The 25,275-nt window shown below is 30.4% G+C and overlaps 3 protein-coding genes across 7 annotated transcripts; 2 read left to right on the forward strand and 1 right to left on the reverse strand.

The window, feature by feature from the left end:
• Positions 1-5,403: 5,403 nt before the first annotated feature.
• LOC130973366 (heavy metal-associated isoprenylated plant protein 7-like) lies at positions 5,404-9,281 on the forward strand. The gene is made up of 4 exons (XM_057897851.1): positions 5,404-5,750; positions 6,430-6,650; positions 7,804-7,894; positions 8,718-9,281. The coding sequence occupies exons 1-4, from the start codon at positions 5,564-5,566 to the stop codon at positions 9,083-9,085; spliced, it is 867 nt and encodes a 288-aa protein (XP_057753834.1). The 5' UTR covers positions 5,404-5,563; the 3' UTR covers positions 9,086-9,281.
• A 2,038-nt stretch (positions 9,282-11,319) lies between these two features.
• Positions 11,320-14,644, reverse strand: LOC130973429 (SNF1-related protein kinase regulatory subunit beta-2-like). Of its 3 annotated transcripts, none has more exons than XM_057897931.1 (4): positions 14,312-14,644; positions 13,200-13,378; positions 12,953-13,115; positions 11,320-11,809 (listed from the first exon to the last, which is right to left on the reverse strand). In XM_057897931.1, the coding sequence occupies exons 1-4, from the start codon at positions 14,495-14,497 to the stop codon at positions 11,483-11,485; spliced, it is 855 nt and encodes a 284-aa protein (XP_057753914.1). In that variant the 5' UTR covers positions 14,498-14,644; the 3' UTR covers positions 11,320-11,482. The 3 variants fall into 3 exon arrangements, with proteins under 3 accessions (XP_057753914.1, XP_057753915.1, XP_057753916.1); XM_057897932.1 differs by lacking the exon at positions 14,312-14,644 and adding an exon at positions 13,945-14,016; XM_057897933.1 differs by lacking the exon at positions 14,312-14,644 and adding an exon at positions 13,503-13,921.
• Positions 14,645-17,624: 2,980 nt separating this feature from the next.
• LOC130976581 (acyl carrier protein 3, mitochondrial) lies at positions 17,625-20,420 on the forward strand. 3 transcript variants are annotated; one of them, XM_057901482.1, is made up of 4 exons: positions 17,625-17,840; positions 19,257-19,462; positions 19,611-19,835; positions 20,288-20,420. In XM_057901482.1, exons 2-3 carry the CDS (start codon positions 19,268-19,270, stop codon positions 19,803-19,805), a joined length of 390 nt encoding a protein of 129 aa, XP_057757465.1. In that variant the 5' UTR covers positions 17,625-17,840; positions 19,257-19,267; the 3' UTR covers positions 19,806-19,835; positions 20,288-20,420. The 3 variants fall into 3 exon arrangements, with proteins under 3 accessions (XP_057757465.1, XP_057757464.1, XP_057757466.1); XM_057901481.1 differs by lacking the exon at positions 20,288-20,420 and having other exon boundaries at positions 17,626-17,840; positions 19,611-20,127; XM_057901483.1 differs by lacking the exons at positions 17,625-17,840; positions 20,288-20,420 and adding an exon at positions 18,861-18,878 and having other exon boundaries at positions 19,611-20,131.
• The last annotated feature ends 4,855 nt before the right edge of the window (positions 20,421-25,275 follow it).

Here is a 25,275-nt window from a genome sequence, read left to right on the forward strand (position 1 = left end):
CCGGCCCGACAGATTCTGGTCGTTTGCCACCCCTAAATATGAGTAGTATTCCTTAGCCAAAAATTATAACATGCTTCATCTGCCTTCTGCTTCTAGTTTGAACCACATGAAGGTGCCTTGATTTGATTGTGTTATTTGGTTTAGGGTTGAATCAAGATTTGTCTTTTCTTCTTAAAATCCAAATAATAAAATAATAAGCATATTATGTGTACCAAAAAAAGGCATCTTAATTATTTTCCTTTATCTACTAGCTAGTAGCACCGGTGTTTTTATAATTTGGCATGTATTCTGGCAAGTTAAAATTCCATACCATTATATTATAATGTCAATAATTTGTCTTTTTTATTATTATTATTTTAAGTTTTTCTGATTGTCACGATTTTTAATTATTAATGAAAATTGACAAGCAAGTTGTTGATGATATTTTTTTCCCTTCTAGCCAATGAGTGAATGATAGATATCTCAAACCATCATCCCATTAGAGAAATGTACAAGTAGAGCTGGTTCAGAATGCTATACACAGCATATATTGTCAGAATCAAAATTTTGTAGCATGTAGTAATTAAAATCTAATGGTAACTCACTAACTCTTTTATCCAATAATATTAACAATATAATGTCATTCTAGTAATAAAATTAAATTATGGTTGTTTATAGTTTTTTTTTTTTTTTTTTTTGTATCCAGGAGGAAGAGGAAAATCTAATTCCATGCTGTCATGCACAACAAGGATTTTGTTATTTAGAGTGAGTTTGAAAAGTCTTTTAAGGTGAAAAAAGAATTTTATTTTATTGAAAAAGAAATTAATTTTTATATAGAATTTAATTTTATGATTTGAAATAAATTTAATATATTAATAGAATTGAATTCAATTCTTTATGGGTAGAATTTTCTTCTTTTTTAGCTTTAATTTATTTTTGAAAATTTTATTTTTATTAAATATTTATTTATAAATAAATATATTTTTGTTATTTTAAATATTAAATTTGTATGTTGCGAGAATTGATTTAAAAGTAAGATCTCTCTTTAGTCTGATTTATAAATGATAAATATATTAAAATTGAAATTCTCAAAAAAATTTAAAAAAGTTATTTTTATGTGTTTAAAAATAAGGATTCTATTCTTGTATGAATTCTGATTTTCGACATTCCAATTCTTAGAGTTCGGATGCATTAACAATAGATTAAAAATCAATATTTTAAGATATTATAGAATAAGAATAATTAATTGATTGATTAAACATGAAAATGAAAGAACTAAAATCTAATTAAATTATGCAATTTATGCTATTGTTATTATTATTATTATCGGAAATGTTTGGTAACCAAAGAAAATCAGCCAAAAACAGTTCTAACTTGCCTTATTTAGTATTCATTAATTGTTACGACAATTAATAAATGTTAAATAAGACAAGTTCTACTGTTTTTTTTTTGTTTACCTAGTATTATCCTATTATTATTTGGTTTTTATATATTTTTTTTATCATATTGTATTGGACAATCTCCAATCTTATATATTACAGCATCACAATACTCATACACATTACACACTCACACCACAATATTAAATAATTTTATCTATTATTGACCTTAGCCAAATCTCAAACCCAAATACATATATTTGCCTAACTTACTAAAATGAGATAAAATTTAATATTTAAATTAAAAAATATAAAAGTAAATTATTTTTTAATATTTAAAACTTACCATAAAAAGTAATTTCGACAATTTTGGCACCAAAGTTACAGGCATAAGAGAATTGGCCATACATTTATTACAAGACAGAATTTCACTACTAAAGCTGATGTGTGCAAATTGTTACATACATTATTTTTTTGGACATAAAATTGTTACATACATAAAAATATTATTAGCATGTTTTTTTTGGGTCCTGTGTTAACACAAAGTCTTGGATAAAAATTTTGCTGCTCCACAAGAGGATCAAAAGAAAGAGAGATTATGACCCAAAAAAAGAAAGAAAGAGAGAAGCAGAATCAGCTACTATAGATTTTGGGCTTTATTGTAGGCCATCCTTTTAGCTAGGTCCATTAAAAGCACATTATTTTATTGGTTCACCATCCAAATAAAGCCCATTATTTATCTTTCTTTCAAAAAATCCAACCTAGGTTAGAACTGATGTCCCCAAAAAAGGGGAATAGAACCAAGAATTATATTTTATTTTTATAGTCGTTAATTTCATTCTTGGGTAAATGTATCAATGTTTGAAATTTGTACATATATATTGAAATGATAATTTACTCCTTAAATCAAGTTGTGTACCTCAACGAAAACATTAGAAACAAATAACAAGATAGATTGTGTTTGCAGGAGTAGCAGATGGATGATGATGATGTATGTTAATTTCTCTTATTGGAAATCCACATCAGATTTGAGCATCAGCTTTTGTTGTTCTATATCTGGTTGCTTCTGCTCTTATCGCATGCCTCTTTGAAAACCTGCTTCCCCTTCTCTCAGCTTTCGTTTTTCACGAGTATATACTATATACATTTTTTAAAATATTGATCAAATTTTAGGGTTAATTTTTTTATATCAAAAAAATATTAGTATTTTTGTTAAAAATAAAATTATCTAATGTAATTTACATGTAAGTAGATTTTGTAGGTGGAAAGTTAGCACGCATTGTTTCGATAACATACAAAGTGCATGTTGGATTCATTTTTTACACTTTCACAATACTATAATATTAATATTTAACTAAAGTGTCATCTTTATCTTTATATTAAAAATAATTTTTAAAATTTCAGCGTCAGTTATTGAATTTTATGAAATTTTTAAAATTTTAGAAATGCTCGCGTATTACTTAAATTAAATATGTGTGACTGTGTCATATGATGTGAAGAAAATCAACGCAAGGATTTTAATTCGAGATCAAATCAGAAGTATACGTGGCATCACTCATTGAGGAAGGAGCATTATATATAGCTATTTAGCTATAGCCACATGGACCCAATTTTTACCCCCAAAATAAATTGAGACGAAATTAAAGTGAGAATCTTGAACACGTGACTAAGTTTAAAAGACAAAAAAAAAAAAAAAAACTAAATTGTTTTATCAATTAAAATAAAAATTCATGTCACAAAACATGGCACATGTTTGAGTGATTTACTTGGTAGCTAGCTAGTCTATTTCTCTCAAATTGCGTTGGGACCTATCTACCATATTCCCCTTTTTTATTTTGATATAGATTTTTTTTGGTATTTTTTAACAATGTAAAAAGATAGTTTTTTTTTTTTTTTTATGAATATCACAAATCTAAGGTTAGGTTTAGATTTGTAAAAAAAATTATTTCACCACAAATCGGATCCTCTCTAATTTGTGAGGGTTCTATTTGAGAAATCTTAAAAATTTAAATTTATTTTGCAACAATTCTGATAAGCCTCTAATAATATTTATTAATTTTTTTCTCTTATGTAAATCTGAAACTCAAATTTAAAAATTTAAATTAAAATAAAAAATAATGTTCATAATAAATTAAAACACTTAATTTTTCCATAACAATAAATAACACAATTAAAAGTTCCATTACTTAAAAAACCAGCCACCATATTTGCAATTTCATTATGCCATGACTTATGAATACGGATTTGTAGTGTGAGGGACAGAAATTTATATATATATATAAGGAAATAGTAGATTTTAATCATTTTAGTCATTAATTAATTAATATAAATATTAAATTATTTTTAATAAATAAATTTTATTAATTTATACATATAAATTATAATAAATATGTGTATAAATTATGTTAATTTATATGAACAAATTTTATATATTTTATGTGTATAAATTTTTATAAATATAAATATAATAAATTAGTATTAATTAAATATTAATTTAAAATAATAATATTTATTGATCATGTAATATTATTGATAAAAAATATGTGTTATTTATAATTTTCCTAGTTTATTTAATACTTAGTTGAGCTATAATACAAAATTTACTTCTCATCTCAAACTTGATTGAATAATAAATTGAAATAATTTATCTCCATTAAATATGAGAATACTCACCTAAAATCTTCATATCTTTGATAAAAAATAAATAAATAAATAAATAAAATATGAGAATACAGAACATTCTAGTATCTATATGTTGGGAGCATTACTATTACACAGTATCTATATCTATTCTACGGCCTAGCTACATGTGACTGTGTAAGTCACTCTAACACACAAAATTTAGTTTTTTTATATTTTATAAAATAATGAAGAATCTCATGATCTCATCTATTTATCTGAAAAAAAAATTAATACAATAAAAAAGAGGAAAAAGGAAAATAATAAATAATAGATAAATAAAAAGAAGAAATTAGTTTATCCCATGAAATAAATATAAACAATTTTATCTAGTAGTTTCGTATGCTGAGTCAGGTATGATGTGGCACATACATCATGATACAAATTACTCTACGTAACTTTTTTATGGTTATTTACTATTTAGTCAATTAGTCTAACTTCAATTAAATCAATTTATTACAAGTTTCCTGTACATTTGACTCCAATTCAAGAGACTTTAGTACTCCTTTCGGTTTTAATTAAATATATATTTTTTTCTTTTTTATGTAAATTAGAAAAAAACTAAAATATATTAAAATAATAAAAGTTAAAAATAAATTATAAAATTACTTTAAATAATAATAATATTCTTTTAAATTGTTTATTATTTTTAAGGCATATAATAAATTTATCATTATTAAAAGAATTTAAAATTTTTTATTTAATAGATATAAAATAAATCTTTTAAAATTTAAATTTTTTTATTTTTAATAAAAAAAATTTTAATTTATAATATTAATCTATACTCTTAAAATACATGATAGATAAACTCTTTATAAAAAAGAAAAACAAAGAGAAATAAGCAATTAAAACGAAGAATAATAAATTAAAGGGTGTGGTACATCCAATGTAGAGCAATGTACCATTTTTTTATATCACTTATATATATATTTTAAAAAAAAAACAGATTTAGTAATTTTTAATTATTATTTAATCAATATAAATATTAAATTATTTTTAATAAATAAATTTTACTAATTTATATATATAAATTCTAAAAAATATAAATACAGACTATATTAATTTATTTATATAAAATTATAGTAAATATAAATATAAATTATATATTTTTATGTGTAAAACATTTATAAATATATGTGTAAATTATTGTTTATTAAATATTAATAAAAAATAATAATATTTATTAACTATATAATATTATTCTTAATTTTAATGTAAAAATTAATAAAAACAAAAAAATATTTTTTATATAATGAAAAAAATTATAAAAAGATTATGTAAAATAAATAATTGAAATATTATTTCTCAATAAGTTGGTCCACCTCAGATTTTTGAGAATCCCACCCACCACCTTACATAAATGTTTTCTTCTCTAAGATCCAAGCCACTAACAACACACACAGAGAGAGCAAAGTTCAAAAATAAAAAAACAAGACCCAACTTCCATTGCTACTATCCCTACCTTCCATTATAATAATAAATAATATCTTCTTAGTTGCAAATAGTTTTGAAGCAGAACCACAGAAATGGGTGAAGAGAAGAAGAAGGAGGAGGAGGAGGAAAAGAAAGAAGAGAGCAAAAAAGAGGAAGAGGAGAAGAAGAATGAAGAAAAGAAGGAAGAAGAGTCTCCAGCAGAAGAAATAATACTTAAGGTTGATATGCATTGTGAAGCTTGTGCAAGGAAAGTTGCTAAAGCATTGAAAGGCTTTCAAGGTCACTCATTTTCTTCTTATTTTGCAATTATAAGCAAAAATATTTGAATTCAGTTATTTCTTTATTAATTAATTTACTATATGGATGAACAAATTAAAGTGGAGCATTATTCTGCTGTGGTTTTTTAATAGGTTTGTGTCAGCTTGCTAGTACTTTTTTTTTCACAGTTGTATGTTTCTTTTTTACCTCTTTCTTTAATTTACTTGTTAAGAGGGGATCTACTTTCCATGATTGATTTTCAATTTTCACATGTTTTATTCATTCAAATAAAGTCAATGTTCATCATTGCATTTAGATTCATGGTTAGCAAAGGAATGATCAAAGGATATCCATATCTAAAGATTAAGCTAAGGTGGTGGAAAAGATCAATAATAGTAAAAAAAAAAAAAAGAAAAAAGAAAAAGAAAGTAGTATCTTATATTATAAATGCTTTACTGATTTGAATTTTGAAAAAAGAAACATCACTCATCTTTTTCTAGAATTTCAATCAAACTAAATCAAATTAGTTAAATGTCTCAAAATAAAATAGAAAATTTTTTTTAAAAAAAAAAAAATACTGTTTTTCAGTAGTTTTAGTCATTACTTTCAAGAATAATTGAAATTAACGATTAAAATTACTGGAACACCGATATTTCTAAAATACTTGAAATGATTTGGATAAAATGTTTGGAGAAAACAGGAGTGGAGGAGGTGAGTGCAGATAGCAAGGGGAGCAAAGTGGTGGTGAAAGGAAAGGAAGCAGACCCCATGAAAGTGGTTGAGAGGCTTCAAAAGAAAAGTGGTAAAAAAGTGGAGCTCATTTCACCTTTGCCTAAACCTCAACAAGAAGAACAGGGCAAAAAGGAAGAACCACCCAAAAAAGAAGAACCTCAGCCGCCACCTCAAGAGAACAAAGATCAGGTACTTCAATTTTTTCATTCTCTTTGTCACCTACTAACCTTTCTCTATGATGCTAATATTGTTACTAAAATATATGTTAAGATTATCAATTGAATTTTTCAATAAAAAATATTTAAAATTTATTTTTTTAAATATATTTGTTATGTATTTGTTAAAAAAATAATTCTTTATTAATAATAATTTTAATAAATATTCTAAGACAGATATTAGCTAAATTCTAATTATTATATAAATAATCATATTAGGTGTATACTAAAATTTGTCATTAAAAGAGTTTTACACGTCCATCTAATTACATATCATCAGGTTAGAAAAAATAACTATTTTTAACAATCAACACGTGAATGGACATTTAAAGGAACAATTATGATTGAATGACGGTGTAAAATGGTTTAATCCTATTATTGCATCAAAATTTAACTCTTAAAATTAACTATCAGTATCGATGAGATATGAAATATATATTAAAAATGAGTTAAACTATGTATATATAAACCAATTTAGTGATTGATTTTTAATATTTATGAAGGTAATAAGTTGTTTGAAAGTTAGAATTAATAAGAACAAAAGTAAGAAGATCCAACAAATTAAATGGGATATATAGAGGTACATTACTACAACAACACTTATTGTATGGATGCAAATAGAGAGCATGGGGCATGAGATAGTAATGAAATGACGATATAGTCCTTGAATTGTGTTTGAATGGAGGATGCTGGCATGAAAGTAACGAAACAGAGTCAGGAAAAATATGATGGCAATCCAATAAGGGCACATGTAACGAGGCCCAAATTATGGTGACAATTAAGAAGCCTTTGACCCTACCACAATGGGGTCACGGGCTCTTAGAGTTTTATTTACCGTCCCACAATTTGATATAAGTGTATAGCTAATGTAACTAATGTTAAATACTAAATGTATATATAAAAAGTATGAGCATGTGATGTGGGGAAGGTGAAGCTCTGAATCATGTTGATACATTGGATATGAAATCAGCATGGTCCCTCCTCCCTCTTTGGTCTACAATCCTGGCCCCATTTCTTCTTTGAATGTGTTGTCACCAATAGTAACACCACTCACTTTCTCCTCCTTATTATACGCTAATCTCCAACATTCCTTTTGGTTATGCTACATTTTATTTTGATTATTTCAGCCCCCTCCTGTGGTAACAATAGTCCTCAAAGTGCGTATGCATTGTGAAGCATGTGCTCAAGGTATACAAAAGCGTATCCGTAAGATTCAAGGTAACAATATTATTAATTCACTACTTTAATTATGTCTTTCTATATACTTTTTATTTTTATTAATAATCATAATCTATGGCACTAATTAATGTCGTCTCTTTTAGATGTTTTACCGCACAATCTTTTGACTGATTTGATCATTATTCATCACTTTTATGGGATCTCGAGGAACATACCAACCCTAGAGGCCTACATTCATGTATAGTAACTAGTAGATTTCTTATCAATCATCTTTCTATGATCATTCAAAGACCACTTTCTAGAAATTCATAAAACCGTCTATCAAAAAGGGTCTTTACATACATTCACAATAATAGTAAAAAATTATAACTCACATATTATTTTATTATATCTGACTCGATCTCAGTTGAATCTTTAAATTTTTAAACCTTTAATTTTATTAATTCAATAACCGATTTGATTTTCAGACGGTTTTATTTGAGTTGTTTCTTATTTTTTATATAATAATAAGAATTTAATTTTAATATACTGTTAGTGTAAAATTATTTTATCGTGCATTTAATGATATAACGCCACATTAACAAAAATAATTACTTTTTACATTAACCGTATAATGGTCATCGAAAAAGGACGATTGTGATTGCATAACTGTGTAAAACATATCAAAATTAAACTCTAAAAATAGAATTTAATTTTGATGCATTATAGTATAAAACTAAAACCGTATTATACGTGCATTCAATCACATAACGCCGTATTAACAAAAATAACTATTTTTTACATTGATTGCATAAATAGTCATAAAAAAGAACGGTTGTATAGAGAAAGGGAAGTAATTGAGAATTGTATTTTGTAAGTGCAGGAGTTGAGTCGGTGGAAACAGAATTAGGAAAAGATCAAGTGATAGTAAAGGGTGTGATTGAAGCTGCAAAGCTTGTTGATGAAGTGTACAAGAGGACCAAGAAGCATGCTTCTGTTGTGAAGACTGAAGACGAGGTAAAGAAGGAAGAAGAGAAGAAAGAGGAGGAGAAGAAAAAAGAAGATAAAGAAGAACAAGAGAAAAAAGAAGGTGAAGGAGAAGGAAAGAAAGAAGAAGAAGAAGATGATGATGATCATAATAAGTTTGACATCAAGAGGAGTGAATATTGGCCATCAAGATCCTTTGTTGACTATGCATATGCTCCTCAAATTTTCAGTGATGAGAACCCAAATGCATGTTCTGTAATGTAGACAAAGTTTGGTTTTTCTTTCTCTACTATTTGTATGTATGTATTTTTAGGCATCATGTTTTTAGAGCTATGGTCATCAATAACATTATATAATATATATAATGTAATGTCAGTTGTTGAAAATTATGGACCTTTAGCTAAATGTATGTGTTTAACAATTAACATGTATCACTGAATTTTGGCCTATGATTTCTGCACTTTGAGAATCCCACTTCACCTGCATCTTCCAACTTTAGAATTTGTTCTGCCATTTAGCAGTAGCCATTTTAAGTATTCATAGGCTGCAAATACTTCTGTATGAAGCAAATGAAGTTCTGATCATATTTAATAGAGAACTCATATTATCACTCCTATTTTGGTAATGTCACTTATTTTTTATATATAAATTTATGTAAATATGCAATCTAAAAAATTATGTATAAAGTATGTGTGGAGTGACATTATAAAAAATAGGAGTGACAATATTATTTTCTTATTTAATCATGATGTTTAAATAACATCAGTTTTGATATTTTCTTCTATCATAAGTTTAAAAAAAATGTCTCTTGGTCCTAAGTTTAAAAATGTATATAAAAAAAATATTAAAGTTATAACATAGAACATCATGTCTTATACTTGTCTTCAAATCTAAAGTCTAAACACATTTTTGTGTCTCTTTTTATTTATATTTGTATCTGTATCTTAGTCCAAAATAAAATTTAGACTAATAATGTAGTGGAGCACGTTTAAGGGTGTGGCATGTGCAATAATTTGGACCACAAGGGCATTGAGGAACAATATTTGATAATGGAAAATGAAAGTTGCTTGGTATATATAGTGGGGACAAACACATGCTTACATACAGAAGAAGAAAACAAAGGGTGGAGGAGGTTTGATTATTAGGGTTTATAAACAGAGAGATAGATATTGGAGTAGTGGTACCATATACCAAAAGATGAATATTGAATAGTGCTAAAGGCAAATTTAGGCCTTGTGTACATCTCATTGTACTTTGTGTCTAACCAACTTGAATCATTAAAGAGCCACTCACTACTTCAGATCCCTGATTCCAGATCTTCATTCAAAAATTTCTAGCTAGTGCTTCAGATTTTTCTACTTTCTAATGATGCCATGGATTTGGATTTTGGAGTATCATTATTAAATGATTTGACTAGATAGTAAAAAATTTTGGAGGGAAAAATAAAATAAAAAAAACTAGTGACTAGCTTATATTTCATTGCATGATAATTTGTTGATAAGACACCATATGAGAAAACTATGCCTTTCTTTGCAAAAAAACATTTATGAATGTAAGTTGTGTATTGTGGACAATTCAAGTTAATTCATTATGAAATGAATGACTAATCTTGATGACAATGCATTGATGCATTGAAAGTGAAACTACATGAATGCTTGAATTAGCTTTGCTGTCAGCTCCACTTCTATCAACAATTTATGGAGATTCATAGATCATGGTTGTTTTGACCTACCTATAATTATAAAGTAAGAGATGTTCACTATGATAAATGATGAATTTTTAAAAGGGGTAAATTTATGGGGTTTTTTTTTTTTTTTTTCATTTTATGGAAGTGGAAACAGATTCATTATTAATAAATTGTCACCTTTTTTTTTTAATTGAACTTAATATTTCAATATGCAGGGGAAGACTAGTAGAGTTTTTTTTTTCTTTTTCATTCACAAAATTCAACATCATTTGAGTTAGATTCTAGGATATAAATAAAACTTGTCACTCCTTTATTAACATTTTTTAATTGTTGTAGACAATATATTTTTCTAGAATATGAAAATTATTTTTTTAAATTAATTTCTTCTTTTTTAGTGATTCTATTTTTCACTAAAACAATTTCCCAAACATATAAATCAAGCCTATAACATTTCACAAAATCCAACTACTTATCAGATTGACATCTTATTACCACCAACTACATGCCACCTTCTACCACCAACTCTCAAGGATGCATAAGGAACATGACTACTTATAAGTTACAAAGACATGTGCTTAAGCTTGAAATCTGAACCCAACAATTGAGAAACAATAAATCTTAGAAAATTACATATCACAAAACTAAGTGGTGTGGTGATTACGAGTGCAAAATGACTGATCAAACAGTTTGTCATAAAATTGTTTTTTATTTTTTAACTTTTTTTTTTTATTTTAGAGGCTAAATCAATCAATATTCATAAAGAATATATAGAGCTAAAAATTTTTGGGTGGTGGGGGGCAAATTTGCCTGATGATTGATCAGCAAGAAATTGCATTATGTGTAAGATAATCATGACTTTAATGCAATGATCCTCATGGAGCTCACAATTTCTCTCCCTTATAACTGTACTACAGGAAGCTATATTAACTCATAAAAAGGCTTCAAAAGGCTACACAAAGCTTTTCATTTTATGTCTACCTCTGCAAAGACTTGTACAGCACTACAGTGACATATTTGGCGAGAAACCGATGAGTTGTACCGAGCGCAACTACTGAAGGGCTGCCCTTTCCTTTCTGCATGTACAGATGATTGAGCACTACATGCTGAGGTCTTGATATAGGAGGTTGGATTTCCATATTTGTTGAAGGAACATTAAGAAGTGTCATTTGCAAGAATGGAGGAACCAATGGCGGTTCCTTCGCATAATCTTCGGAACTAAGTTGTAAGTTGTTATAACTAGAGTCTGGTGATTTAGGAGGTTCAAAACCAGAAATGCTTCCAATGTCTTCAGGAACATAATCCTGCATATAATCAATAACATTGTTAGTCTCAGTTTAGATTTCAATCCCTTCTAGCAGTAGAACATAAATAATGCCAACATTACTCTGTCATACAAGAACCACAACTCAATCAATTTTAGTATGTTATCATCATTCTATCTTCCCTATCACCATGTATGTTTTAGTAGGGTGCCATGAGAAAAGTTTCTGAATGTGAGGTATCACAATAATCAATTTCACACGCGATAAGAATGATTATCCCAAAATGACGTAAACTCTCAAGACAAAATTGAGTAGCATGGACCACACATTGTATAACTAGCAATATCATATCTTATCCTAGATAAATAATACAGCTTCCATAGCAACATAAAGTTTTTAGCATTTAAGTTTCTTTTACTCTACCCTTTTTTCCCCCTTAAAAATTGTATTTCCATACAGCCAGACTCGGGAAACTGTAGTCCATTAGGCAGCGTGATAGCATATGAGCCTACAAATTACAAATATCAGAACTTCAATTTGTAATGACTTCTGTTCCAATGAATCTAGTTCTAGTTGTCTATCAATGACGTTTATAAAAAGGACTAAACGCTTTCGGCCCTCAATGCAAGCTCAGACACACAAACAGTACAAGTTAAAAGAATCACATCTATTATCATGAGCACCATCAAGCAGTACCAGCATACAAAAGAAACAGTAGAAAGCAGTTTATAGTCTCACTGCTTGCCAGTACTTTCCCTCAAGTGGAAAGAGGCATTGCTGAAATGAGTTATCTATCATGTGCATTCAGAACAAAGTTCTTGCAAAAACATAATTGAAACAAAAAGCAAGAAGTGAATGAAAAAAATAATAAAAATAAAATAAATGGCATCCAGAGGAGATAATTGCATGGAAGGGGTAAATTAGACCGAAATAGTGTTTCACCTTAAAGAAAGAAATAAAAAGTAAAACAAACAAAATATGAGGTACTCTCCAATTCACTCATACAGGGTTCATATAGTGAACAAGACTGGACTAGAGATAAAGTAATCACCAGTATATGTTAGTTACTCAGAGCATCATCACTTTCTTTTTTAAACTTGAAAGAAACAACTATCAATTATTAAGCATATAATCACAATTACATAATTTGGATCACATACAAAATATGTAAAAAGATAGTACCTGTAAGTCTAAAACATTGTAAGTAATCCCAGCATCATCTTGAGCCCAAGGCAAGTCAGGTGCATACCTCCACTGTCCATCCACAATAAATCTGAATTGATAAACACCGGAAGGCAGTACCTTCATAATTGTGAAGTCCTTCCCCGATCTCTGCAAAGGCATTCTGATGAACAAGGAATATCAGAATATGAATCACATAATAGCATCCTTTGAAGACAAATAAACAAGAAACCATATTTTCTCAAACCTTGTTTTCCAATTATCCCATGATCCCTCCACAGCTACTTCTTTGCCATCATAAATCCAAGTAATCATTGTTGGAATACCAAGTTCACTGTCCACATCTTCATACCCTGAAGTAGTTTGCATCCAGGAAGGACTTGGAACTTGCATCTCATCAGGTCTTTGAAGTGGAACCACCGGGACCTAAACACAAGAAAAGGGGGTGATTGACAAGTGACAACTAACAAAAAGAGATTCCACAAAAGCGGTGAATAAAACAGGCCACAGCCAAAGGTATATAACCAAAAGAACAAATTCAGAACCAAACTCTAAAAGAGAACAAATAGCACATCCAATATGATTGACAACAAGGTTTCCGTGAGGCTCAAATGTCTCATTCAGTACTTTCCATAATCAACACGGAGATAGAAAGGAGTTAGTAGGATATGGTTTGAAATGGACAAGAACCTATAAAGATTCGAATATAGTTCCTTTCAATAATCCCAATACCACAAGCAACTTGGTTCCTTCACAATTAATTACAGCTATACCAAACCACGTTCTCATACACACTGATTGATGAAAGCCAAAGTCGTTAGTCTTAGTCATACTCATAGGTCAGCATGTTGTGAACTAGCTATGATTCAGTGAGGCAATTACCAAAACCCACAACTTCAAAGCATACAACTCTAAAGTAGCATATGAATAAAAAAAGAAGCAGCAGCAGAAGAAAGAGCTGGAGATGTTTGATTGAAAACATCCTCATCTACCTTGTGGCTTTGCATCAAACACCTAGTGTGCATCAATGGTGGTTAAATTTTTGCCCCCAAAAATATCCCCAGAAATTTTCTTTTAAAGAAATTATATTGTAGGGTGATATCACCATTCACCTTCCAAAATGCAATCTGACCTCATAGTTGCTTTTGATTATTTGATTTAGACATACTCCACTCAACAAAAAAGGGAGCAAACAAAAAGAAGAACCACCACCCCCCAAAAAAAGAACCTTTTTTATTATTATTTACAATCTGCAGTAAAATAGAACCCCCCCCCCCCCCCCAACCCCCAAAAAAAAATTGAACTCCATAAAGCCATTAATGGTAAAAAGAAGAAAGAGTGGGAAATTGAAGAACTCACTTGAGGAGTGAACATCAATGGAGAATGGGTGGCTCTAGGGCTAGCAGGTGGGGAGTGACCCATTAACTCAGAAGGGGGAAGGTTGGCAGCTCCATCACTCACAACACTCTCAGCACCTTCTTGTTCTTCTTCTTCTGCACCTGTGTGAGTTCCATTCATCTCTTCTCTCTCATTCACATTTCCCATTGAGAGAGAGAGAGAGAGAGAGAGAGAGAGAAATATTCAAATGTGATGCTGATTCCCACAAGCAGCAAACACAGGATTCAGCAGAAAACAGAAGATGCTTCCATTTGGGAGAAGGAAAATGGGGTGAAGCTGTAAGAAAAAATAGAAAATGAGTAACAATAAAAAGGGGAATACTATGTGTCCAAAAACAAAATATATATTCACCACAATTCAGTAAACCACCCAATCAACTTTTTATTTTCATACTTATATATTTAATTTTTATATCATTAGTTTTTGTGGTAAAAAATATAGTTTATTAGAAACAATTAATAAAGATTTTTTAAAATTTATAAATATCATCTAAAAATATTTCTTTAAATTTAATTTTCTTAATATTTAAATTTTTGTATTTGAATAAGACTACCCAAGTCAAGAATAATTAAGAGAATATCAATAATTTTATGTATTAATAAATAATAACTTATAATCATTTTAATTTATATTATAACTCATACACAAAAATAAATAAATTAAAAAATATAAAGCTATCCTTATTCATATTTTTAAGTTTGTTTATGTAATTCTTTTTTATAAATATCATTTTTATACTCTAATTATTTGTCTAAAATACACAATTTTTTTATAATTTAAAAATTCGTAATCAATTTTCAACTATCTAACAACTCCTTTAAATCATGACATGCCCATGGCCTTGTGTATTAGAGGCTACTTAGAGTTAAAAAAAAAAATGAAAACTCAAGGTAGAGTCAAATCAGTCAAATTATCTAATAATTCTTAGATATCAATTTTACGTAAAATTAATTGCACCTGAGTTTTTTAAAAAAAAAAACCACTTCAATCAATTATTTAAATAGTTAAAGATCGATTAAAAATTTTGGAATTGTAAAAGGATATTTTATCTTTTTAAACAAATAGTCAAAGATCATAAGAGTTTTTTTTTTTAATCTTTTTAACTAGTGATTGTATGATTTAAGGAAAATAAATAAAAATAATAATAAGGGAGTAAGTGAATGAGAAGAAAAGCAAAGAGTGTGAGTGGGATTATAATAATTTTGTCCGATGAGTTAGGAAGAAGAAAAGGGAGGAAGGGAGAGGAATGGGGTTGTGACTTGTGAGTGAAATGGGATGAAGACTTGTGACTCTGTTGGGGATGCTGGTTACATCATCATATTATTGATTATTAACAACTTCTCATAATTTGAGTGCATCTAATTAACTCAATCCTAAAACCCTATAGTTTGTAAAATAATAATAATAATAATAATAATAATAATTTAGGCATTTTGATATGTTCATAAGTATATTTATTTTTCCTCAAACTTTTGAACATGCCGTCTACGTGATTATGGGTGTGCCTTGTTTTCAGGTTTGTGTTTTTGTTTGTTGTTTCTTCTTCCAATTAAAGAATGGAGGAGGCAGTACGTTACTTATGAGGGGGAGGTGTTTACCATCTTCCCTCCCATCATTTTCCCATTTGATTGTGACGACTTTATGATTGCTTACTAAACATGTTTGTTACTTGTTAGGTACAATTATTTTGTGATTGTTTAAATAATTAAGAAATTTTTGTTTGTTTAGTGTTTTTGGTTAATCTAATTTGACCTCATAGATTGAGATTCTCTTGTATTTTAGAAATTGTTAGTTAGTTTCAAAGGACTAATTAATTAGTTCATCATTTGATTTGATGTGACGACTAAAAAATCACCACTCTAGTATTATACCATGGCTTTTCTTTGGACGGTCCTAAGTATGAGTTTCAGTGATATTATTTAAAGAAAGAAAGAAAGAAATGGAGGAATATATTTGGGCTAAAATTTTATATATAAATAATTTTAATATGAAATATAAAAATATTTGATCATTTTAGTGTTCTATAGAATTGTGGTGAAAGTGTAATAATTTTTTTTTTTAATTTTTAAAGAACAAAATGTCACTAGCATTTTGATGTTTTATAATAAAAAATATTATTTTAATTATTAAAACACAAAACGTCAATATATTATTTTAATTATTAAAACACAAAATATTATTGACGTTTTATTAAAAAATATTATTTTAATTAAAAAAATATAAAATGTCATTGATATTTTGTATATGACTATAATAGTGTTTGACACACAATTTGATTCATCATGAAAGATTTTATTCCTAATAATATAATATTAAAAAGAAAAAGTTCACATATTTGATATTTACCTTTCATTACTTTCTTTTTATCTTTTTGAATTTTAAGAAGTCCTAAAATTTATAAGATATTATGAAATATAATATTATTTATAAGATATTATAATAATATAGTATCAATATTTTATAAATTTTGATGCTATATTATAAAATTATTTATTATAAAAAATTTAATTAATAAAAAAATACGAATAATTATACATCAAACAATTCTTGAATAATTTACTTCTTATTAATTTTTTTATATTAGCATATATAGCACTAGTAGTATCTCAAAATTAATGTGAGTTTCTTGATTTTACAAGATTCTATTTTAACTATTAGAGTTAATTATGTTATTTTTAGAGTCTTTTTTCTAAAAGTCCGAATTAACTAAAGCAGTGTATAAATAATTGAGAGAAAAAATTTAAATCTCAACATTTTTATTAAAATCTAATCAATACTTAATCAACAAAAAAAAAATAAATAATCTCGCACTATTATTATCATCAACCTCCACTGCACTATTTGCAAAACCTCTTTCAATTTTATTGTCAAACAAATTTTGCAATAATAATTCTTTTTACTAATTACCAATCAACAATTTTCGCTATCCAACTCTAATACCATATAAAAAAATGAAAAAAGAGAGAACTTTTAACATTAAAACGAAAATGCAGCAAAAAGATTAGAAATTATTGAGTCATTAAATTAGTCTTTTTATATTTACGTATAAATATATGTGGTATTTAATTTATTTTTAAGGTATATATTTTATACGAGTAGTTGATGTGATAACTAATTTTTTTGTATATACCTAACAAGATTGATAATAAATAAGTTTATACAATGCACTAACCATACAACAAATAATATTAGAAGATATAGTATTGTATTATATATCGTGCCTAAATATGAGATTTCACAATTCAAACGCATCACTGGAAATATTGTGGTGCCTTAAGAAAACAAGACCTAGATGCTATGCTATACATGCTAGGATATGTGCATATAAGAGGAATAGGAGACAATGAAAATTAAAATGATTTGAGGCAGAGAAATAACAAGTGCATATCATATCATATCAAGCATTTAGCTCTCTCTGTGGCATTTTATCAAACACCTTTGTCACTATATACATACATCTGATCAAATCCCAGTCCCTGCGGAGAATCTCGTGAGTGCCCACTTCTCTCTTCTGTCTCATTTCAAGCTTTCACCGCACTCGTGCTAATAATAATATTATATTTTTATTTGGTGCCTGCCATAATTACTGTTTGTCACTTTCAATAGCTCTTAGATGTGAAGACTCGAAGATTCGACAAAGCTTTTATATTAACTGTCGATGACCTAACACAACCGTCTTCGTTTATCTAGACCTTGATCCGGCTATGTAACATAGATGGAGTTTTCGGTAGCTCTTAGGTTTGCCAATTTCTTTTGTTACTACCAGGTTAAGTGTATTAGTCATTCTTGCTAGTTTAGTTGGTTGTTTCCTTTAACTAAGTTGAGTTAGTCTAGTGGTTAGCTCATTAGTCTGCTTAAACAAGTGTCGGGGTTTGAATCCCGCCTTGTACATGTAGTAACTCATCTCTTAAATGGAGCTTCGATCTGTAATGGATTAGTCCTTGGCCTACCGAGTTGAAAGATACCGTGGGAAGAAAAAAAAAGTTGGTTGTTTCGTCGTTTTAATTAGATTAATTCGTTGAAAAATCAATGAATGATATTGATTTTGAAATTAAAGTTGACAGGTAATAATATGGGTGAGGTATGTGTGAGCAAATGATATCATATTGCAAGTGTCTCTTTCAATAAGGCTCAAAGGAAAACTTGTTGATGTAACTATTACATGCTGCTTACTGTCAACTATGTGATGACCAACCACCAGTGATATCTTAGTGTAAATAGCTACAAGACAAAATCTACCATAGTTTCTTAATGGTGATATCTTTGAAAACAAATGAAGGGGTGTGGGTGTGGGTGTTGGTGTTTCATATCTTGCTAGCCTGTAAAATAGTGATCCTGTGAAGTTTATTTTACCTTATCTGCATATGTTTTGATTTTGAAGGACCATACTAAATAATTAACCAATTCTCTTCATGCACTGTCTGTCTAGTATACTAAGTCGAGCAGAGTGTAGGATTTATCCGATTTGGATTCTTTAACGAGCCGAAAGAACTTGGAAAAACCATCACCACAAAAGCTAGCTATTATGGTAAGAGAGTCCTAAGATCTTATAAGTTTTTTTTCCAAATGTTAGCCCCTCCATGTAGGACTCTTTTTCAGGTATTGGTCCTACAAAATTTATATCAGATTCTAGTGTTCCATATCCCCATCCAATAATATAGGGGAGGGGTGTGTCAGCATTATGTAGGGGGCAGGACAAGTACCTTTATTTTAATTGTGTAAAAAAAATTAGCACTCTTTTGAAGTAGCTCAAATTTGTTGATGAGCCTAGCAAGGTTCAAATTTTGGAAACAGTTTCTCGGCTTGCGTCTGCAAAACTGGGTCCCTATTGAGTGGAAACCTCATAGCTCTAGATTGTTGCTCTATGGTTTGAAACTAACCAGGTTATATATACTTGCATTGTTAGGTATCTTGAATATGCAAAGCATAAGGAAATCTATCTTGAGTCATGTGAACTTGAGGAGGTCAATTGAAAGATGGTTCTTTTCTGGGAATGAGTGTGCCAATATGCAATTCAGATACTTGTGCTCTTCAACAGGATCGGGCTCTGATTTGATACTGGACAGAGTAATTGCACTTGCCAAGAACTATGATAAAATTAATGCCTCAAAGGTATTAGAAAAAAACAATTAATGATCAATATGAAAATCTTGTATTTATATATGAATACCTCAAGATATTGCTGAATTGTTTCTTGTGCTGAGGGATAACATTGTGGGGAGCTTACTGTTCTACATTTTTCTACTTGTCCATTGTGTAGGTTACTGAAACAGCTGATTTTCAAAAGGACTTGAACCTGGACAGCTTGGACCGCGTGGAACTCATTATGGCTCTTGAAGAAGAGTTTTCAGTCGAAATCCCGGATGAGAAAGCGGATAAGCTTGCCTGCTGCGCTGATGTTGCGAAATACATAGCCTCGGCTAAAGCTGACCAGAAGATTGGGGAAAGGCCCTGAAACTTCACTCTGTTATTCTCTTAGGATGTGGTATTCTGAGTTTACTTTTTCCTTGATTGTGATATATGAACCTATGTTAAGTATGCTTAGTAGCATGTATTACTTGATGTTAGTTTACTTAATAGTGTGCTTCATATGGGAATGCCTTAATTGGTTTGAAGAATACCAAATAATTGATCTTAGCTAATATTGAACACTTGTATGATCATTCTTAGTTTTGTATATGATCAACTATTCGTGGTTTAATTTGAGCAACAACCACAAAGCCTTATCCTACTAGGTGGAGACGGCTAAATGGATTAAGTGACGCCATTGAGCTCAACAAAATTTTCAAATTCTACTCTCATTTTATGATTTGAATCATCACTCAATGCCGCATCCTAGTGACCTAATTATGAAAATTCACTAACCTTGTTGATAATTATGTTCGAATTGTTTGAGATTCTGTAGAGACATTATTTTTCTCTTTATCTTTGAATCAGTATTCACACCGGGTAACTGTCAACACAGAACAAGCAGATAGGCAACAAACACAATTACTACTACTTCCATCCCCTGCAGAAATATTTTGAAAGTATCAATTTGGTAAGGTCAAAATGATAATTATTTGGGGATAGAGCATAGAGGTACTATATTATCCGTTGACCTAAAAATAAATAAGCAGGGCAATAAACCAGAAGAAAATATAAATTGCATGCTGAGGTGTTTTTAAGAATCTATTACTATATAATAATAACGGCTAAATATTCACTTGATTTTATAGAATTGTATGCACACTTCACTTTAACCCCCTAAAATTAAGAAATTAATTATTTAGTCCCAGTTAAAAAAAAAAAAAAGACATCAATGTCTTAATATGGGTACAATCCGTTATACTGTTAAGAGTTATATCTTGATTTTGTTGGTCTTAATATTATAATTCATTTCAAATTTGTAAGTCGGAATATCTTTTACTGATATACCCCCATCTATTATCGATTTTATTCTGACCATAATTCAAGGTATAGTTTTTTGTGTGTGACTAATTCAAGGTATAGTTTATACGTACTACTTATACTTTCTCGATGACCTATAATAAAAAGAACTGGGACGAGGAATTATACTACCTAATCCCGAGTTGAATTACACATCTACCTTTCTAGTCGATTTTAAAGATACTACATGTATACTAAAAATTAATTATTAAATTAATATAAATATATATATATATATTATTTAACTTATTTTTAATATAATTTTTTATATTTTTTTAGAAAATCGAAACTAACGTCCAAAATTACAATACTACAATATTTTAGAGTAAAATAACTCCTTTATAATCATCATCTAAATATTGTCTTAAAATTAGAAAAAATTGATTTTTTTTTTTTTGTGACTGAAATAAACTAAACAAAGAAACAAAATAAAGAACTGCTTAAATAGAGGGACAGTCCATTTAAAACTATTTTTAAACTCCTCCCAAAGTGAAAGAAGCTTCATCCAAAAGTTGTAACTTCATCGCCATCTTTGTCATAGTATCTGCCATCGTATTTGTATCTCTCATAATCAAACGAAAGTCAACACGCCAATTTCAATGCATGATATAGTATGAAAGAGCCTAGCAGCGGAAACGACACAAATGTCCAACACAAGAACAATATGGAAGCACTCACAACACAATATGGCAGCAACTATAACAAGCAAATATAGCAAGTAAAGCAATAACAAGAACACACCAAGATTTTAACGTGGAAAACCCCCTCAATGTGAGAGGTAAAAATCACGGGTCGTCCAGACCAATGAAATAGCTCCACTATAATCAAATGAGGTACAAGAGAGTCTCAAACAAAGCACAAAGATGTGCATATAACCAGTCAAAACATCAATGCACCAAAGCTCACAAATAATAGGCAAGAAGATGAAATATACCCAAAAAACAGAGCTGATGTCGAAGCCAATTTCTCCCTCTGTAGACCTCCAATTAAAATCTCCACCGTTCAGAATGAAGAACAAGATGTGAAGAATCTAAAGTTCAAATTTCACGTCGATCCAACGGTGAAAGAATGAGAAACTGCCGTTTCAAAATTTCTGCTCTGATGTAAAAACGGGAAACCTAATTTCTCTCTTGCGAAACTAATTTCTCCTACTGCAAACCTCCAATCAACATCTCCACCAATCAGAATGAAGAACAAGATGATAAGAACACGCAGTTTAAATTTCAAGCCGATCCAACGGTGAACAACTGAGAAACTACCATTTGAAATTTACTGCTTTGGGCAAAAACAGAAATTCTGTTTTTCCCTCTTCTCTCTCACTTGGTGGCTATTCTCTCTCTCTCAAAAAACCTCAAAAAACTGAATTAGAGTTGTGACACTAGGATGCAAGAATACACCCCCAAAATATTGGGCTTGGGCCTCACAAAGGAGAAAAAAAAACCCCAACAAATCTCCCCCTTCTCGACTAGGTGGAGGCCCTCGCTATTCCGGCGATCAAACAACATGTTTCAAACTTTTCTCTTGACAATGCTTTTGTCATCATATCAGCACCATTGTCATCAGTGTGAACTTTCTCAAGTTCTAACAACTTGGAATCTAACACATCCCGTATCCAGTGATACCTAACATCAATATGTTTAGATCTTGGATGAAAAGTAGAATTCTTGGCAAGATGAATAGCACTTTGGCTATCACACAACAAGACATAACGGTCTTGCTTAAAACCAAGTGCTGCAAGAAACTTTTTCATCCACAACAACTCTTTACATGCTTCAGTTGCTGCAATAAACTCTGCCTCTGTGGTAGAAAGTGCAACACACTTCTGTAACCTTGACTGCCATGAAATAGCTCCCCCTGCAAACTTGACCAAATAACCTGAAGTAGACTTTCGAGAATCAATATCTCCTGCCATGTCTGCATCAGTAAAGCCAACTAGCAAAGGTTTCTCACCACCAAAACTCAAACTCAAGTTAGTTGTACCTTTGAGATATCTCATAATCCATTTAACAGCATTCCAATGTTCTTTACCTGGATTAGAGAAAAAACGACTCACTGTACCAACCGCATGAGCAATGTCTGGTCTAGTACACACCATAGCATACATCAAGCTTCCAACAGCTGAAGCATAAGGAATTTCATTCATTGCTTGTTTCTCCTCATCAGTGGTTGGACACTGCTTGGTACTCAACTTAAAATGAGGAGCAAAAGAACTAGCAACACATTTGACATCATTCATGCCAAACCTTTGAAGCACCTTCTTTATGTACTTCTCCTGTGACAAATAAAGCTTCTTGGAATCTCTATAACGAGTAATAGTCATGCCCAAAATCTGTTTGGAAGGACCCAAATCCTTCATAGCAAAGAACCTGCTCAACTGTTTCTTCAACTCATTAATCCTCAAAGCATTCTTGCCCACAATCAAAATATCATCCACATAAAGCAAAAGAATGATAAAATCATCATCAGAAAATTTTTGCACAAATACACAATGATCTGAAGTTGTCTTACGGTAATCATGCTTCCCCATAACAGATTCAAACTTCTTGTACCACTGTCTTGGAGCTTGCTTCAACCCATAAAGACTCTTTTTAAGCTTGCACACAAAATCTTCCTTTCCTTTAACAACAAAACCCTCCGGTTGCTCCATGTAGATCTCCTTATCTAAATCACCATGAAGAAAAGTTGTCTTCACATCCATTTGCTCAATCTCCAAATCAAGAGATGCTGCTAATCCAAGCACAGCACGAATGGATGACATCCTTACAACAGGAGAAAATATCTCCTCATAATCAACACCTTTTCTCTAGCTAAAGCCTCTAACAACCAATCTAGCCTTATACCGAAGCATAGAATTGTGTTCTTCATTCTTGATTCTGAATACCCATTTGTTCTTCAAAACTCGCATACCCTTCGGTAGCTTCACCAACTCATAGGTATCATTCTCAAGCAAGGACTTCATTTCTTCTTGCATAGCTTTAAGCCATTGAGCTTTGCTTTCATCTTCAATAGCCTCTCCAAAGCATTCAGGTTCTCCCCCATCAGTCAACAAAACAAACTCATGTGGAGAATACTGATAAACCCCATTTTGAGGGTTTATCTTGTGTTGATTTTAAGGGTTTTATCAATGATTCCACACGCTTTCTATATGAAAATACAAGACTTTGTGTTCCTTTCCTAATTTTGCCTCATGGATGAAAACACGCTTATTTTGCACTAAATTAGATACATTTCTAATCTTCTCTTGGTGCCATTCGATGCCGTGACCGGTGTGTTAAGTGGTTTCAGAATATAGGGCAGGGATGGACCGGAAGAGAGAAGGAGGACGGGTGGAAAAGAAGGGAGCATGAGAATTGAGCTTTGGAAATTTCAGCATGGGCGCGTGCGCGCACTTGACGCGTCCGCGTGGATTGAGCAGCTAGAAGTCGAAGCCAAGAGCCAAGCCACGAGCCGGCTTGCGTAGCGGCTAGGCCATGATCTTCCGTGGCGCGCACGCGTACATCACGCCTCCGCGCACATTACAAGATGCTTCGGTGGCGCGCACGCGTACATTGCGCGTGCGCGCCGATGTTCGAATGTGATTTTTTTAAGAGCCACGTGACTTGGGCGTGGAGGCAGTTGGGAATCCTATTTTGGGGAAGTGCCTTGGCGGGAAAAGCTTAAGAAGACCAAAGGAACAAGGGTTAAGGGACTTTTAGCTCATTTTCTAGATTTTAGATTTTTTGAAGATAGTTAGTTACACTCTTGGAGAAGAAGAGAGAGATTTCAAAGCTCTCACTAGGGTTCATCTTCATCCAATTTCTGAATTTTCAATTACTCTTTGGTGAGATCCATTGCAAGTCTCAATTCACTTTGTTCATGTCATAGATCTTCTTCTCCAATCTCAAGTAGTACTTGTAATTGCTCAATTCTCATAGATCTAGGATTCAACTTTGTAGTTTTGGATTTTATCAATTCCTTGAGAATTTGATTTTCATTGTTGTTCTTTGATAATTGTTGTTAGTTCCTTGTGTTGCAATACTTTTAATTCTATTTTCTTCTCATTTTTACTATGACTTTCATTCTTGCTCATCAAATGTTTGATAAAATGTCAACACTAGTTATGGAGTAGAAATTTCTTACTTGGCATAGGGTTTGGGCCATTAGAAGAAGTTGAATAGTTGTGTCAATTGTTGATTTGGAATTAGGGATTGCTAATTGACTTGGAGTGCACTAAAGCTAGATTTCCATAAGGTGAAGCTAGGACTTGTGACTCAAGTTGATTACTCTCATTTGACTTTCCTCTATGCCTAGGGGTTAACTAAATGAAGCAAGGCCTAATTGTTGTCATCATTGAAGGAACTATAAGGATAGAGTTTCTAATGCCAACCCTAAGCCAAGTCTTTCAAGGATTGATTGTTTGTTTCCTATTATTTTGCTAAACCTTCAAGAAATCATAACAAGGCTTTCTAATCAATAAGATGCATACTTTAGCGATTCCAAGGGAGGACGACTCGGGA

The sequence above is a fragment of the Arachis stenosperma genome, chromosome 4, assembly GCF_014773155.1.
Source record: "Arachis stenosperma cultivar V10309 chromosome 4, arast.V10309.gnm1.PFL2, whole genome shotgun sequence".
NCBI lineage: Eukaryota > Viridiplantae > Streptophyta > Magnoliopsida > Fabales > Fabaceae > Arachis > Arachis stenosperma.